We start from the raw sequence: 18,582 nt of genomic DNA on the forward strand, positions 1-18,582 counted from the left end.
GGGGTGGTTCTTAGGATACTCCATTTCTTTCCTCCTTTTAAATAGACTTGGAGTCAGGAATAATATAATCTCTACATACTAAATTTTAAATATTGAGTGAGACAAGTTTAGCACAGTCTGATATTAATGTATGTTCACTGAGAACTCAAAAAAAAAATAAAATAAAAACTTTGTCCCCATCAAACATGCCTGAGAAAAGAAGTCCAGCTTTGAAAGGACTTCCTTGGTTAAATTTGGTCAAGAGTGACAAAGTATCTCAAGGGTTCTTGTGCGCAGTTGCTGTACATGGAAACTAGGTAGATGAATTCAGCAACTAGAGTCCTGATGTACGGCTGCATGGGGGTCATATAAACTATTAGAAGGCAGAGGCATTTTTATTTCAGAGCTCATGGCAATAAGTGGTCCTTTTAAGACTTGGAGCTCTCAGAGACCTGAAGGAACATAAGACACTTTGACCCTGGAAACTTCATCTCCGCATTTGCATGTGTAATTCAGCCTTGTCCAGCAAGAGTCTCATACAGATTCTAATCTGATAAAGCTTTCTGTCTTCTCTGCATCCTTTAAACAGGTTGAATTAAAATTTTGTGAGTTCTTAAATCAAGTGCTTCCTCTTTTTTTTTTAGAAAACACTATATACGTCTATTCACATCACTCATCTCACCCCTGATTAAATTAAAGTTCAGTAACCTTTATGAAAGGCCACCAGCATAATATTCCTTCAAGTCACCAGGAATTTGTGAATCACCAAAATAAAGGCTAACATAGCCTACTGTAATGAAAAACAAAAAATCATTCCAAAAGGGAAATTGAAGGAAGCAACCGGAATTGATCCTTCTTTGAGCACCATTTGTAACAAGAAGAAATTAAACTGTAATGCACATAGGATTCCAGATACAAACTTTTCCTTACTTCTGAAGCATCATATCTGGAGGTGTGCTAATATGCCAGGTACACCCACTTAGTTATCTTTTGTGACATGCCTATAGTGATTATTGCATGGATTTTTCTCTACAGTCTCAACTTTGGGTCATTTCACTTTTAACAAAGGTGATCTGCTAAATGTATAATGTGTATATAATCTCTGGTATTTATAAGCCTTTTCATGTAAATAAATACATAGCCAGCAATTCTTTAAAAAGAATATTTTTAAGACCACATGTCCTAATGTGGGGCTGGAAAAGATGTGTGGAAATCACAAGTGGCTGAGTCCTCTCTGGAGTTCCTGCATGTAATTCATTATGTGGTTGGCACTACTCTCTGCTTTGGCATCCTGCCAGCTCAGCTCATGTAGATCACCTAGGGACCCCTGGTTATCATTAAAGTTGGCTAAGAGATAACTCCTGAGATCCTACAGCAAAGGCTACGATTTGTCAACTTGCTGCAATGCAATATACAACTCTTTCCTAAGAGAATTAAAATTACATCTTACTGTTGGGCCTCGCTGATTTGCTGAGCATTGTTTGATTCCCAGCTGCATATTTCAAATGAGAAAAGAACATGCTAGCTAGCATCCCCAAGAGATTTACCCAGAGAATGACAAAATGAAACCGTGGAGATTTAAAGTAGATGAAAAGGGTGTCAGATGCTGTTCTCATTTATAATTACCGTCTTTTTTTTTCATATGGCACTTTTTTTTGTTTTGTTTTTGTGGGGACTGTGTGCCCTGTGAGCTTTATGACAGGTAAATTTGGCAAGGCAGGTTGCTGAATGTCCTCATGTGACTGACTGGCACAATTAGGGACATTGCTTTGTAAGCCAAGATGACAACATGAATTTTAGCGTGGCTTAGGGTTGTTGGATAAAGTATTGCATTTTTTGTGAAGGCGACAGATACAAGAATAATATTCCAGTTCTGAAAAAAAAAATAGTTTAAATACAAATTTGTGAAGGCTAGATGAATAAAGGATTAACTGCTAACCCTTTAACATGTAGCTTAGATGACATGAAACCTATTGGGCATTTAATAGAAAAATACACATGGACCAAGAGCTAATTGTATCAAATGCATAAGAGACATCACATCTACTTAAGGGACAATGTCACATGTTTGAAAGTGGGCTAAGGAGAGTCAGTCTGGAGGAGAGAGATTTAGGGAGCTGTTCTGAGTCACAGGTGACAGAGAAAAGTCCCTCTTCTTGAACTTCCTTGCCTATATACCATTCGTAGCACAGCATCTGGACCTGGGGGCTCTGATTCTTGCTCTGCTGCTAGGCAACCTGGAATCATCATCTCTTTGACCTCTAAAAACACCTGCTTTCACTCCTGTTCATAGTTTCCCGCAAGGTAGCCAAGTTCCTCTTTCTCTCCCAGGTATCTACAAAGAAAGGATGAGTTAGCATCCACCAGACAGGATTTCCACTGACTTTAGCCACATACTTGACGTTATTGGAACACAGTTTTGTGATGAACTTTCCTTCTAAGACAAAACTGGAAATACATGGATGGAATATGGCAGGTGTTTTTTTTTTTTTTTTGGGGGGGGGACTAAAGTGCTTATTGTTTATTCTGCATAATAGATCGTAGGGACCAATAATCTATCTAGTCCCTGTTCTCTTTTGCATTTGATATCAGAAGTCTCCGTTTTTTATAATAGAACTGAGATATGATTTGTGGGGTTTTTTTTTTGTTTGTTCATTTGTTCTTGTAGTTTCACAATCATCATAAGCTCAAGACAGCTTTTGCAGCAATAGAAATGTTCTTTTTAACAAGAAGCACAACTGAACTTCTCACAGACTGAAAAATTACAATGAAATAAAAGAGTATTATGCCAGGTGCAGTGGTGCTTGCCTGCAATCCCAGCAACATGGGAGGATGAGGCAAGAGGATTGTTATGTTTGAGGCCAGTCTCACCAACTTAGCGAGACCCTGTCTCAAAACCAAAAAAGAGAAGGGCTGGGAATGCAGCTCAATGGTAAAGTAATCCTGGATTCAATCCCCAGTACCAAAAAAACAAAATTAAAAGAGTATTCACTTTTGTTTCTGATTATTTTGCTTGCCAGTTTCTTGCTCAAAATAATGTTTGAGCAAAAATGGTATTAGGGTCCCAATGGTGAGGCATACTCTGTTTACAGCAATCCTCTTGTTCAATGGTGTGCATTTATATATTATTACTTCTTTCTCAACAAAGAAGCTTCCGAAACTTGAGGTTTTCACAAGCATTTAAGAGCTTGTGTTATAAATAATCTGTTCCCCCAGTACAGCCATTTTTTCTTGGCCTCTAAACCAAAGCCTTTCCCAGCTCTAATCAGACACAGGTTAATGGCTGACTCTGTCATCAGGCCCAAAACCTCTGAAAGGCATTGTGGGTTGACATTTCCATCTTACTAACATGCTGGTGGGTTGTGTGGATGGTTCCTTGTGCAATATGAACATTTCTTAATTATACTAGTAGTGTTTTCTTGGTACTAACTCCCCCCCCCCCCATGAAAAACATTATCATACTTATATATCTCAAACAAAACTTATATATCTCAATTCAGTTAGAATTGCCTACCTGAAAGTCATAATACTTGCTCTCATGCAGCGACATTTTAGAGATAAAAGTTCAAATGGGTTTGAAAATTCAAATTGGAAAACAATTTGCACTGGCAAAGTTGAATAATGAACTTGTCTTAACTTATGCTTAGTTACTTCTTGACACTGGGTAGAGTGACTTATTGTGTTTCCCGTGAAGTCTGAGCTTTTGCAACTGCAGGAGACCCTGCGTGACCAGCCGCATCCATGTCTGTGGGAAGCGGAGCAGCAGCTTTGAAATATTCACAACCAACACAATTTTGATTAAAGAAAGAACTCTGGTTTTTAATAGTTTTGATCATTAAAAAAGTTTAAACCTGCATAGCAATCATTTCAAAAATAATTATTTAATGTTCCATAATTAAACTGTACACAACCTAGTCTTGGGACATAGAAGCCAGTGAGGTGAGTTTGGTGCAGTCCCAGGAGCCAGGAGTCAGGTTCTCATTGGCCTTTTTTTTTTTTTTTTTTTTTTGTCATTCTGTTCGTCTAGGTTTATTTGGATACTTGGCACAATCTGGCTCCGCCGATGAGGGGATCTGCACTGGGAAGAGAGCGCAGCTTGACCCGGGACCTGCTCGCTTCCCCTCCCCCACTCGGCCGCATTCCTCAAAGTCGTTCAATGTCTCGGTATTTCTTCCTCAGGATGGAGACCTGGTCTTTAAAAAGCACGGGGTCGAGCCTCATCTGAGAGTGGATCAGCGGCATGTAGCCAAACCAGCTGGCAAACGTATTCATGCAGCTCTGTCGCTGGGCAAAGTGGTCAGGGTCAGCCCAACGGGAAGCCCGGGAAGTCTAGGGAGAAGGAGAGACAGGACAATGAGAGGTGTGCCCGGTGAGAGGGAAAGGCTGCAGGACAATGAGCCAGGTGAGTCACGGGCCAGCAGCAGAGTCCAGGCCTGGGCCCAGCCTCACCTGCACACGGCAGGGGAAGAAGCAAGGTGCGCGGGCGTCAGCCTTGCCACCAGCTGTCCCCAAGGCACCCAAGTTCATCGCTGGGGAAACACACCTATTTCGTTGAAGTTTTCTGAGTTGACTAATTCTCTTGTCAGGGAATGAAAATGCTTACCAAGTAAAACTCAACCACGATGGTCACTAACTGCACTTCTCTTGTCACCTAGGACCAACTACTATGACTAACAATGCTTTCTTGGTTTCAAAAGCAGTTTTTAAAATCCTTCTTGTTGCGGGGACGGGGTGGCGCATGCCTATGATCCCAGCAGTTTAGGAGACAGGAGGATGGCGAGTTCAAAGCCAGCCTCCAGACACTAAGCAACTCAGTGAGACCCTGTCTCTAAATAAAATACACAATGGGGCTGGAGATATGTCTCAGTGGCTGAGTTCTTCTAGGTTCAATTCCTAATACAAAAAAAAAAAAAAAAAAAAAAAAAAAAAAAAAAAATCCTTGTTGATTTGAAGATACCAGTAGTCAACTGTGAAGTCTGTCTTTCTACCTATTCCACTCTGGTCTTCTCCTTTCTTTCTACCTTTATAAAGATCTATGGAATCCCTTTGTTTAAAACTCATATGCATAGCTGAAGTAGAAACAAAACCTTACACTTCATGCGGGACTAGTATCACATGGCCGCTAAAAATCTGACCTCCCCTCTAGAGACTTTTCTACTGAGATGACTCCACAAAGCACAAGGAGCTTGTCTGTAAGGCTGTTCTTCTGCACTTAAATCCCCTAATTATGCTCTTCTCTTAAACCAAGAATGGTTGCATTTTCTATTCCTCTAAAGTGCCCAAAGATTACTTTTTAAAGGGCGATCAGTTCCTATCAAGAGTCAGTGCTCACCTACAACAGAAAAAAATGTATTCTAGGCAAGTAAAAAAGACTATTAAAATCTTTTTAGCTCTATGTTGCCCCTAAGGTTGATTAAATATTTTTAGATCATGTAAATGATTGACATTGATATAAAAGCAAGCTTTAAATGACTTGAGTAACAAAATTTAAATAGAAAACTAAGCCTATTGTCTTTAAAGCCAAGTTTTTATGAAAACAAGAAAAAGATTGGCTGCCCTATTATAGGAAAAAAAATTTAGGTAAATAAACAACTCTTTAATGGTGTGTGCATGTGTAAGTTTGTATGTATGTATGTGTGTGTGTGTGTTCAATGTGTTTATGTCCCCCACACATTGTTACAAATACACTTTCATGGAAAAGTACATTTTAGTGTGAAAATCATTCAGAGTCACTTTAAAACTGAGAGTGTCATCATGCTTGAAAATAACATCAAAAGTAAATACAAATGTCAAGTTATCTCTGAGAAGCAGAGAAAAAAAAAACACTATCTATGAAGTGTTTTCATGAAGTTCATTTGAGCTCACAACCAGCGGGGAAAGTAAAAGCATGAGGTAATAACACCCCCATTTTATGGATGAGGGGGCAGGCTCAGGGACGCTCCAGTCATTTGCTTGCTCCTTTCCTTAGCACTAGGAAACTCCACATAGTAAATCAGGGAGAGGTCACAAATGAAGCCGACTGTGGGTTCCTATTGGAAGGGACACTCAGTCCCATAGGTGTCTTGCTTTGTTCCTAAATTCATGTGGGTTTATGGGCCATTTTGGAGGGGCTCTTTCCCATAGTGGCTGACCAGCACACAAAGGCAGGAGTGCTCACATATGCAAATGGACATACCCAAGAGCATTCACAAATTAAAAAAAAAAAAAAAGGTGAATTGAATCATTTAAGTATCTTTTTTTGCCACTAGATTTGAACATTTATTCTGGGTCAACCAACATGTATTAGAAAAGACATCTTTCCTCTGTAATGAAAACTGAATCTTAGAGCACAATGTCTGCTTGCTTTACTAGTTACACAAAATTTCAACAAACTCATGGGTATGGAAGGGAGAAGGGGGCAAATGCAGTACCTGGTTGCAAACAGGTAGATCTGAGGTTCCATCGAAATTTGCCCCCATGGGATTTGAAAAATTACTAGAAACATTGCTTTGACTGAATTTGGCAAATCTACGAGAGGGCACAAAATGAACCCCTAAGATTAAATATCCCTGCAACTCCTCTTGCTAGTTCTTTCAGTAACCGGAGGGTAGTAGAATTTTCCATTGGAATCCTTTGCTCACTAAGGACATCTCTTTTGTCATAACCAGGAACTAGAACAGTGCCTGGTAACCTGTATGTGCTCAGGAAATGCTAGATGATTAAATTTTATGAACTTAAAATCCTGTATATTGTTTGTTCTCACTAAATTAAGTAAATGTGAAAAAAAAAAAAAACAATTTGGTTAACATGACCCTTGTCAAAACCTAGGTTATTAACACACAGATCAACACCTGTTAGAACATGGCCCATGAAAACACCCAAACTGAACTGACACAATCATGTTAAAGACTGCTTATCCAGGTCGACTCCAATCCTGCTGCCTGCTCTGTGATCCAAGTCAGGTAGCTCTAATGGCCTTAATTTATGTTTTTTGATTCTTACATACAACATTGGTTCTGTCCAAGAAGAATAAAAATAGAACAACTTCAACATCTTCAGATGGGTACCAGGAGTCTAAGGTATAGGAAATCTATCAGTGCAATGAACAGAGTGTAGTAAAATTTCCTTTACTTTTAAAAAAGCTTTCCCTTCTATGAGAATGATTTCACTATTTTCATTTTAAAGATGAGCTGAATTTCAGAAGGCAATTGATGTGCCCACAAGTTGTTAAAGCTGGTTCTAGAACTGAAAATCAAATACTGTGACTCTTGGTGTTTTACTGTGATACATACTCTACTCATAAGCAAACACTGGTGGGCTGTGTTGAAGACAATATTGTTTGCTTGCCATTAAATAAGACACCATGAAAACCTTTAAAGACATTCTCATAGGTCTTCAACTCCATGGACCAAATGTTTGTGCAACAACCCCCCGACCACCACCACTGCCGCTGCAGCCCCATTTCCATATGAAGCCTAATCCTCAATGTGATGGTACTGCAGATGGGAACTCTGGGAAGAGATTAGGTCATGAGGGTAAGGGTGTTTAAGAATGGGATTAGAGACCTTATAAAAGGGACCCTAGAGTGCTCTCTTGCCCTTTTTCTAGCATTTGAGAACCCTGTAAGCAGACAGTCATGGATGAGTCAGGAAGCAGACTCTTACCAGATGCTGAATATGTTGGAACCTTGATCGGGCACTCTCTAGCTTGCAGAAGGGTAAGAAATGGATGTTTGTTATTTAAGCCACCCTGTGTATTAGTATGCTTGTTATAGCAGCCTGAAGGGACTAAGACAAACTATAAGGACATATCTTTTGCAGGTCCTTGTAGGTTAGATGAGAGCTTTACATTCATTCCAAAGATTTAAAACATGGGGTATTTCTGATATCTCCTCATCAAGCTTCTACAGAGTTCCTGGAGGAACACAAGTCCTCCTTACCTTTGGCTGCACCACCAGTGAGCTAAGCAAGGGAAGAGTTCCCTTTCCCTTACCTGTCCCATCATTGTCTCCTTATACTGCTTCTTCTGGGTCACTTTTATTGGAGGCAATTTTGTCACAGCAGACACCAGGAAATTCATGAGAATGTCCTCACAATTGGCCAGTTGGTCCACCATGTTCTTCAAGCTGGCTGGCAGGTAATGGGAGTACAGGTAGTGATAATATCTGTAAAAACCAAAGACAGGTTTCCCAGGGTGTTATTACATAATGACAGGTGGACTTGATGCACATAACCCTTCCTTCAGTCCCTACACATGTTGCTGGATGGTGATGATGAGGATCACTATCTCTTACTTGCTATATGCCGGATAATATCCTAAAGTGTTTTATAAATGCCTCCTCTAATCCTTATATAGAATCTATGAGGAGGGTGGTATTATTATTCCCATTCTACAGATGAGGAAACAAGTTATAGAGATACACATAGCTGCAGATACTGCTTGTTCGGCTAACTTTAATATCAGTCCGGTCAGTTAGAAACAAACTGAATACTTAGATGGTAAGAGAAGTTACTTACACGTGAGACAAACCATAAGAAAGAATCAGATTCATCTGTGTGGCGGTGGAGGAGGAAGGGGAACAATGAACTTTTGAGAGGTGAAATCTTGAGATCAGGGTTCAGTTTAAATGTTCACATATTGGGCATTTCCAACCCTGTCTCCGAGATGGCAAGATTTTCTATTCTTTGCAACAAAGATTAAGGTATGACTGGTGTGATCCCCTCACTAAGACAAAAAAACAGGGTTCCACCAGTGATCCAGTGAGAAATGCTACCTATGTATACTCACTAGTCTGGCTACCTTTCTCTAGATGGCTGGTTTTAAAGACCAAATATATGCAACTGAGTGCAAAATTTAAATTTCCATCCATGGCTTTTTTCAACATATCCTTTTGGATGTGTTTACATGTCCAAGACTGAACTTCTATATTTTTCACAATTCTCATTCCTTCTGTAGCTTTCCCCATCTCTGTTGATGACTGCTCTTGTCCTTCCCATTCTCAGATCAAAGAAACAAAACAACAACAGCATCGAATTCCCCAAACACACAAGTCATTAAATTCTACACCCAATCTATTAAGGCATCATGCTAAAGCATCTTCAAAATATGCCCACAATCTAGTCATTACTTATTATCTCCACTGTTTGCTTCCTGGTCCCAGGCTCCATCATCTCTAGAAAATGCCAATCACCTCTTTATAGATGTTCCTTCTCTACCTGGTCCCCGTGTAGCCTATTATCAACACAGCATCCAGAGTGGATGCCTGAAACATTGACACGGTATCTGTTAATGCTCAAATCCCTGCACTGGCTCCCTGGGTCACTTAGAAGAAAAGTCAAGTCCTCTTGCATCTGGGCTCCCTAAACTCCCTGACCTGTTCTAACTTACTCCACTCTCATCATACTGTTCCACCCACATTCTGCCTCTTGGTGTATATTCTAGCTGTACTCCAGGCCAGAATGCTCTTGACCAACTTCGTAGTCTCTGTGCATATCTCACCTGCTCAATAAGCATTGCCTTGGCCACCTGCCAACCTGTTCCATCTCTACCATTTCTTATCCTTTACTCTTCATACATCACTTATCTCCTTAACATCCTATTGGGTCTCCCCTGCATTGGCAGAAACTTTTTTTTTTTTTTCTGTTTCACTCAATGGCAACTCCAAACATCTACAACAATGACTGGGGCTCTTCTATTAAGATACGTTTTTATTGTTGCTATTCTCAAAGCTGAGTTACCCAATATACCCCTGAGCAGAGTTTCCACATTTCAGCTTAACTGAAAATACTATTCAGGAAATGCAGTAAGCCAAAAAGTTTCACTGGTTTAAAAAACACACTTGCCACAATGACAAAACTTATATGGGGACACAGACTAATGTTCAATAAAGTTAAGATTTGGCCCAAGTCCCTATTTGTGCAGTTGCCAGAAACTAAAATATGAGGAGAGATGAGAGAAATGTGTAAACTGCTCACTTGTGGTAAATAGCAGCTCCTGTCAACACCATGGAGTAGTCGTTCGTCCACTTGGATGTGTACCCCCACCGCTCCTTAGAGTTATCCCAGAAATGGCTGCGTGCGGGGTACCCCACAATCCTCTCGGGGAAGCTCTGCCACACTGTGAAGGCAAAATCCACCTGCAGGCAGAACACAAGCCAAATAAGCAATCAACGGTGTTAACAAATGTCAACAAAACATTACCTTCCCCCTCTAATTCATGATGCAAAAGCCCGAGACTGTTTCGAAACATTAATTCCATGTATTCATCAGCAAATTAAACTGACTGCTTGACATTTCGCCCCATAATTATGCACATTTTAATGTTTTCTGTTAAGGAAATTTCAGATTAGTGTGGAAATGAAAGGAAAAAAAGTTTGATGATATGTCTTTTAGAAATCCTCTCTGTTCAAGCAAAAAAAAAAAAGTTAAAAAAAAGCAGTTATTCCCTGCCCCCACACAAGGTACATGTGACTATTGAGTCACAAGAGGCAGAGACAACACATCTGTTTTATAAATGAGAGCAGACTTCCTGTGTGCATCCAGAGTGAATCTAACCAGCATCATAACCAGCAGCTATCAAGGCCAAAGTGACCGAAATTAAAGCATCTTAAGAGCAAGAGAAAAGATTTTTTTTTTCTTTTTTAAAGCACAAGTTTAACATGAAGACAGAGTAGATAACCCTAAAGAAAGAAGAATTCAGGCTTCTCAGGTTTGAAGTGCAAGGAAATTCCACAAAAGCACCCACAAGTGAAATCACTAAGAGTAAGTGAGGACCAGGCTCAGGGAAGCCACAGGATTATTTTAAAGAAAAGGAAGCTGAGGGCTTTCCAGTGTTTATAAGGATCCAACGCAAGTCCTTCTGAACCTGCTTCTGTTTTCAAGTGTGTAAGCTCACTTCTGACTTGCTATGATCATTTGATGAATCAAAAATAAAAAACAAACAGAAGATAAAACTATAATCCATCATATAATGCTCATAATGGTGTAGTGCTTATAATGCGATAAACCTACTTCTAGGTGCTTATATGTTTTTACTCAGTTTATCCTCACCTTGTGAGGTATGTGCTCTTATAATCTTTAATTTACAGGATGGAATATGAACATATATGAGGGTCAAGTAATTTGTGTGCAGCACCAAGTGGCAGGGCCAAGATTCCAACCCAGGCATTCTGGTTTCAAGTTCAATGTGTACTGTATTCTAACCTCTCTTTGGCTCTCTCGCTATAGTGTTGAAATCAATTTATGTCTTATAAGGGTTACTATTTAAAGCCTTTGACCTATTTCTTCTTGATAAGCAAGGCAAATAGAAATTTCATTGATTCTGCAAATAATTCAAGTCTCAGGACTGTGATGGTAGCTGGGGGATTGAACGATGTTGCTAAGTCTTGCCATCAAAGAAGTTCAAAAGAAGAGCAAGTAACCATTCATCAAAGCCAAAAGCTGAAAACAGCCCAAGTTCCATCCACCTCAGAGTGTGATCATGAGACACACCTGTAAAGCAAGTGCCACAGCATGGAGACTCAGAAACTTATACTAAGAGAAAGAAGCCAGACAGAAATTGCCACGAGTCACAAGATTCCATGCACAAGAAATATCCAGAATAGGCAAATCCCCAGAGATAGAAGACAGAGCCGGGGGGTTGCCAAAGGCTGGGAATGACTGCTTGACTAGTCCAGGGTTTCCACTGTGGGTAATAAAAATGTTTTCTAAGACAGAGGTTATCATAACTGCCCAATATTGTGAACAAATGAATCAGCACAGAATTATATACTTAAAGGTTAATTTTTTAAAATGCTAATTTTATATTTTTTAAAATTTTTACCTCAACAAAATATTAAAAAAAAAAAAAACGAAGCTAGTGGGCCTTGACCAATATTTCCCAAGCTTTTTTGCCAAATTCTCATATCACATATTCAATGTATTAGGAAAGATTTTTCTTCAAATTGACTTTTATAAAAAAAAAAATTACACTTATCCTAGGTAAAAATACCAGTAAAATTCTGGGTTTGATTATTGGGAATATTATTTTCTAACAAAGACTAAATTAAAAACAATTGTTTAAATACAATACTTGTAATGAACCATGAACAACTCTTTTCTATTTTATGTACACAAACCATCTTTTTGGAAACACTGGCTTGGATGATTTTTAAAGATCCTTTTATCTCCAAATTCTTCAGGCTTCCAAGTCACTCTTTTTGTAAACAGCCATAAATTCTGAGTGAAACCTTGGTGTCTGTGATGGTTAATTGTATGCATTAACTTGACTGTACCAAGAAGAACCTGGAGGAAACGATCACTTCTGGGCATGTCTGCAAGATTCACATTCCAATCAATGGACTCCAATGAGGCAGATTGTGCTCTCAACCTGCCTGGGCAGCATTCAATGCATGGAGGGGCAGGAGGCAACAAAAAGGTGGAGGAATGAGGAATCCACTTTCTTTCCTTCCTCCCTGCCGGCTTCTGCTGGGCCATCACCTCCTACTGCTATTGTTCTGGGACTTAACCATTAGCTGCCATGGTTCTCAGGCCTTGCTGTATCCCCAGTTTACAGATGGCAGATTGTGGACATCCGATCCTCCACAATCCTTCAGGCAACTCCTCATAATAAATCTCCACTAGCTCTGTTTCTGTGGAAAACTCTAATACACTCCCCTACCTCAAGATGAAAAGATTTAACATGGCTTACTCCCCAGAAACGAAACTTGAGGGGAGTTGGGGGAGGAGGCTGGTGTAACATACATTAAGAAAACTTGGTGGGGAATGGGACATCTCAAAAACACAGCAGGGGGAGTGGGCAGCATTAGCCAGGAGACTGAAATTAGGTCACGATAACCTATACATTGTCACTGGCATCCAATACTAATGGCACCAACTGATGGGCCAGTACATTCTGCTGCCTGTTGTCAAAGAATCTGCCCGGCTGTCAGCACTCTTTGGGGTTTTCCGTTATTCTTTGAAAAGGAAACACATGCACGGGCAGCTACTATAGAACCCAATGGGGTGTTTTCATCACATGAATTTCTTACCCTCTCAAAGCTGTTTCAAGTCATTTCAAAGGAACTCAAAAGTAAATTCAGATAAAAACTATGATTCTTGGGATAGCGCTGCTTTCATGGAGATCATTAACACATCAAAGAAGGCAGAGGTCAGCTTAAGGCCTGTTCTCTTAAAAATCAACATCTGTTTTCTTTTGAGGATTTGCAGCAACCCAGATAAATGTAAATAACTATAAACCAACTATATCTAATACCCTTTATAGGATGCTGTTTAAAACTCTATCGTTAATGCTACAGAGAGACATTTACACAAGCTGGGAACCCTTAGAGAGGAAATAAGCTGAACCAACATCTATTCACCTAAAAAAAAAGAGAGAAGAGAAATCCTTGCCCATGACCATTTTAGGCAACATAACCACTCCACTGATGAGCGGGCAAAAGCAAACCAGACTGCCAGCCTCTTAAATTTACATATCATTTTCAACCCACGTTGACTTCTAATTACTTCACATACAACACATGTTCTTCCCAGCATGCACAGAGTGGTGGGAATTGCTATTCTTTGAAAGGAAATTCACCAGCACAAAGATGCATCACAACAGCTGAAAGTTATTTCACAATGGGACATGAAAAAACAAACCCCAGGATGAGACTAATTGCCTCGTGCCCAGGGGAAGAGGTAAAGAGGAATCCATACTCCAGGCCACAGGACGATGACTCAGGTAGTGGTCTTGACCATTCAATCCCCCATGACAATATGCTGTTCTTCAGTGTTTGCCCTCTGAGATGTACTGCCCACTCTTTCTGCCCTGCTCTAGGCACTGGGAATGATGGGACCTCAGGGACTGCACCACCTGGTCCTCCTTACTGGCTGGTGTTTGGTTAGGTCAGGTCAATGGGAAACACCAGCAAGAAAATGGAGATAGAACCAGAGAATGTCAAATGTCTCCTCCCTGCGACCTTCTTACTTTGGCACCAGTGTTCTAGCAGCAGCCATGTCTCTCCATGAGCACAGCCCTTGTAGGGAGGCCTCTCCTTTTCCTTCAGGTCTAGGGGTAGACACCGCTTCCCGATCTTGCAGGTACCTCCCCACCCATCCCTCCTAAGTAATCCCAGATTCTTCCACTTGAATCCTTCCCCTTGAATCATCTGATTCAAATTCTGTTTGCTGCCAGGACTTTGATAGATAGAGGCAGGAACTGTGTAACCAAAGTACCTGGCATAGAGAGCAGAACAAAGAAATCTCTCAATAAATACTTGTTGAATGAATGTGCTCCTGGGATGCCAGCTTCCCTTGCAGGAAGCAGCAGAAAAATGCAGGCTGGTGTGCCTCCCAGCTTGTATTTCATAGCTATCTTTCCCTCTGAATGTGAAGCATCTTTTCTCCCGGCAACCCTTGCTCCGGACAACTCTTGCTCTGGCTGCTGCACAGGCACAATTGGCTGTGTGTTCCCCCTTTAATCCACACAGCGCTCACTCCCTCAGCCATTCATTCAACAAGTATGTATAGAGCTTTGGCTACATAGAAAGCATTTTAACAAGGTGAGGTCCGGGACACTGTGTCCTGGGGTTATTTAGGTTGCCCTTGTACATAGCGTCTGTTCAACTCCATCGGATGGAAATTGGAAGCAGCCGTGGGATTTCAAGAAAGAGACACTGAATTGGGCGGCCTAGGTCAACACCAAGGCCCACTGTTAGAGCCAGTGTGGGGTGGGTCCAGAAGAGTGTGTGCTGCTCAGTGCTTATGCTTAACTAGAAAGGAAAATAAAAATGAGTAAAAGAGGCAAAAGAAAGGTGGAGGGGGGAGGATAAACAGTTAAGTCTCCATGCTGTTTCAGCAGCTAGCATGAATAGAATGTCTCTGATATATTACATTTTTATACAGTTGTCTTTGATCTCAACTATGCCTTAAAGTAAGGCTTCAGAGATCAATACTCATTCGAGTTGTAAAAAATTGGTTTTCTATCATATCTGTCTTCTCCCCCACATGCATTTTTCTGTGGGGGGAATCTTATTTTTGGTCAAATATCTGAACACCTAAAATAGCAGGGGTCTCCATTTCAGCCTTAAAGTGGGTGGGGGGGGGGGGGGAAGAGCGCTTTAGGTGAAGACAGGAAAACTGCCTTTAGGACCCAGAACAGCAATTCCTAACAGGCATCTCACAGGGATTGGGATAAGTAGGGAAGGATGGGTGTCCGAATCTGGACTGCACAGTCTCAGGATAATGCATTAGAGAACCCCCTACCATTGGCAGTACTCACCTGCCTCCAACTGTGCTTTTTAAGAACAAAAAACAGAGGGCAGGCTGCAGGGGAGAGACAGGCCCAGTCATGCAAATGAGAAGCCAATTAGCAGAGAAAACAAAAGAAGAAATGCCCTCCTCGGGGTGCCAGGTGGAGCAAGGTGCTGGGTTAATTAAAACCAATTCTGCAGAAAGTTTTGAAAAATGTTTTCAACTTTCACCACCGCAAAGGCAAGAGAAGGGCTGGCACCTTGGGACGTGGGGCACTTGCTGGAAGAAGTCTCCAGCCCACTCAGGGCTGGCTCTTACCTCAGTCGTGGAAAGCACAGTGTCCTCGTCAAGGCTGAGCACAGCGTCTGTGATGATGTTGTCATAGGGCAGAAACCGGCTGCTCATCACCTGCAGAGTAGGCAGAATGCAGGCAGGAGGGAGGGAAGGAGGGAAAAACAGAGGTATCGTCAGAGTCCTGTTTTCAGGAAAATTCCCCCTTCCTCACCTTCATAAAGATGCTCTACTGCCTGGTCATTCCTCAACTTTGAAAGATTTCTGCTCCCTTTTGTTCAACAACTACTGGGCACCTTCCGTGTACCGGGCACCTTGCTGGTTGAAGGAGGACAAAGATAAGTAAGGTATGTGCCCTGTCTTTGAGGAGCTCGTAGTCTGTAGAGATCACAAATCATTTGACTAGTTTTAGCTCAAACTGAAAAATGCCAAGAGACCAGAGGACAGAGCAGTCAGTTGCCTGGAAGTACAGAGGAAGACCTTGAGGGGCAGAAATCACCAGGTGCAGATGGCAGTGGGCAGTACACATAGGAGGCTCTGCAGATGCAAAGGGATGGAAGAGAGAATCAGCATCTGGAAGGCAGGATGGAGTGAAAAAGAGGTGTGGCCAGGCTGACCACAGGTCTGCAAATATTTACAAATTCCACTATATGTTTATTTTAGTACAGAATATAAAGAATATATTGTCATTTCTATTGTAGCTATACCAATCTAGGATAGTAATAAAAGTAATTTACAAATCATTTCATTAAAGTAAAACTAAGGATGGGCTGGGAATATAGCTTAGTTGGTAGAGTGCTTGCCCTGCATGCACAAAGCCCTGGGTTCAATCCCCAGCATCACAATAAATAAATAAATAAATAAGACTAAGTTGACTTAAAGAAAAATTTTTAGTAAGTAATAATACATGTAATTCACAGATTTAGAAAAATTGTGCAAATAATATAAGAATAAATTCTGGGCAAATCCAGAATCAGGCATGGTGAGATGTGTGTGTGTATGTGTCTAGTTGGGGCTTTGAAAACAAGGGCATCATCAGGAACCTGGAGACTGGGGAGACCACTGTATGACAGTCATGCCTCCTCACCTTTGTGTAGAATACATCACCCAAGAACTAGTACTTTTTGACCATTTAGTATGTACCAGGAAATGTTCCAAGTCATTTATAAACATCATCTCATTTCATCTTTTTTTTAAATCAAATTTCTTTTTTTTTTTTTTTTTAGAGAGAGAGAGAGAGAGAAAGAATTTTAATATTTATTTTTTAGTTCTCGGCGGACACAGCATCTTTGTTGGTATGTGGTGCTGAGGATCGAACCCGGGCCGCATGCATGCCAGGCGAGCGCGCTACCGCTTGAGCCACATCCCCAGCCCCTCATTTCATCTTTATTACAACCCATATTATAGAGAAGGAAACTGGGGAGCAAGAAGGAAAAGTGCTTTGCCCAAGATGCACCCTGGTTTCAACCTGGGAGCTGTGACTCTGAGCATTTCAGCCAGAGTGCTGTAACAGTGGCAGGTCTGGAAAGAACCTCAAAGTGAACGTGGGGACAGATGAGGTGACTGCACCTTCACTGCTGTCCTCTGGAAGTATGTCACGGTTATGTCGACCCTTCTGAATTCACACGGAGAGACCTGAGATAAGACACGCTTGCCATCGCCTGAGAAGCACAAAGCCCAGAGACTGAAGTAGCTCAACAATGGAGATGAAGGGGAAGGGGAGGAGGAAGAGGAGACACCTAACTGGCTGCCAAGGCACACACGCTCTGCAAATCAGAGCTCCCTAAAGAAGGCCCAGCTGTGCTGATCTGGAGACGCCAGCTCGTCTGCAGGACTCGTCTCCCATTCAGGCTCCATGCCTGTGAAGCATGGGCATCTTCGGACGTTAAAGACTGACTGGCCGGAGCCATGCTAACCTTTCTCTGAGAGCTCGAGGAACAAAGCTGCAGTGTGACTGGCTTCAGGGGCTGCTCCTACACATTTGTCAACTGAGTCAGGCTTTCTTCCCTAAAACATCTTTCTCAGGCTTTCAAAATAAAATAAAACACAAAGCGATCAGCAGCCACATACACTTGGCACTAGGAAATCTCAGCCCGAAGCAGTTCTCCTGATCCTGTTTACATGTCCACTGAGGAAGGAAAGACCCATTAGCTGCCAGCTTAGCATTGCCCTGACCTTTCCCTTGTTAGGCCTGTAGGGGAAAACTGCAAAGACAAGGCCCATAAATTCAAAACAGAATTTCACAGCCAAAGCAGCATACACACATCGATTTTCAATTCAAGGCTAGATCTGGAGATTTTAAATGGAGAATAAGGAGGTCCTAGAATTCTTCCCTGTCATTTGCTCGCTGGCTTTAAAGGATCTGTTTTCTCTTTTCAGAACCTGCTTCATCAATGGGTCACGAACCCATCAGCCAGCCACTTTCAAGTGTAGTGGAAAAACAGGGGCTTTTTTTTTTTTTTTTTAAATACTTTGCTTCAGTCACCTTCCCAAGTGGGTTAGTGGGAGAGGAACCAAGGAAAGTGCCAAGTCAATCATGAGTGAACTGGGTTTTCCCTGTGAGTTCACCTAAAAAGTATTTCACCACGTGAGCACCCCACTCCTTCAGAACTAACAAATAGCACTAGGTAATGACCAAGACTCAGGAAGTTTACTGTCTAGTGTGGCAGATAAGAAATGCCTACAAATAATTCCACAAAGCTTGGAAATACTTGTTGAGCATTTACTATGTGTCCACACGCCTTGGTACACCTGTATGCATAGCAGCGCTCATTTGATCCTTTTAGCTACTGCATGAGTTAGGTATTATCAGTGCTTCCACCTACTGAAGGAGGAAGCACTTTTAGTAACTCACGTTAGGTCACACAAGAGTAAGTCTGATTCTAGAACCTGTGACAAATCAGGATGTGATAATACCTCCCAGAAGAATAGCCAACAGCTACTGAACTCCTGGTGTGTGTGTAACAGGCACACTGGGCTAAGCAGCTGATCCACAGTATTTCATTTAATCTTTGAGTAGGTCTCTGTAGTAGCTCAGGCTCCCTAAAATACACAGTCTGAAGCGAGGCTTCAATGAAAAGTCTTCTTCCCTATGAGGGGCAAT

General features: G+C 41.4%; 1 protein-coding gene across 1 annotated transcript in view; it reads right to left on the reverse strand.

Moving 5' to 3' along the window:
* Positions 1–3,771: 3,771 nt before the first annotated feature.
* The window catches only part of EXT1 (exostosin glycosyltransferase 1), a 261,804-nt gene continuing 246,993 nt past the window's right edge, over positions 3,772–18,582 (reverse strand). Inside the window, exons 8-11 of the mRNA XM_081265623.1 lie at positions 15,507–15,596; positions 9,933–10,093; positions 7,951–8,122; positions 3,772–4,308 (exon numbers count right to left, since the gene is read on the reverse strand). Of these exons, the coding sequence (XP_081121749.1) occupies positions 4,123–4,308; positions 7,951–8,122; positions 9,933–10,093; positions 15,507–15,596 (609 nt within the window). The 3' untranslated portion in view covers positions 3,772–4,122. The remainder of the gene's footprint in view (positions 4,309–7,950; positions 8,123–9,932; positions 10,094–15,506; positions 15,597–18,582) is intronic.

This window comes from Spermophilus citellus, assembly GCF_964194105.1.
Source record: "Spermophilus citellus genome assembly, chromosome: 14".
In the NCBI taxonomy this organism is placed as follows: domain Eukaryota; kingdom Metazoa; phylum Chordata; class Mammalia; order Rodentia; family Sciuridae; genus Spermophilus; species Spermophilus citellus.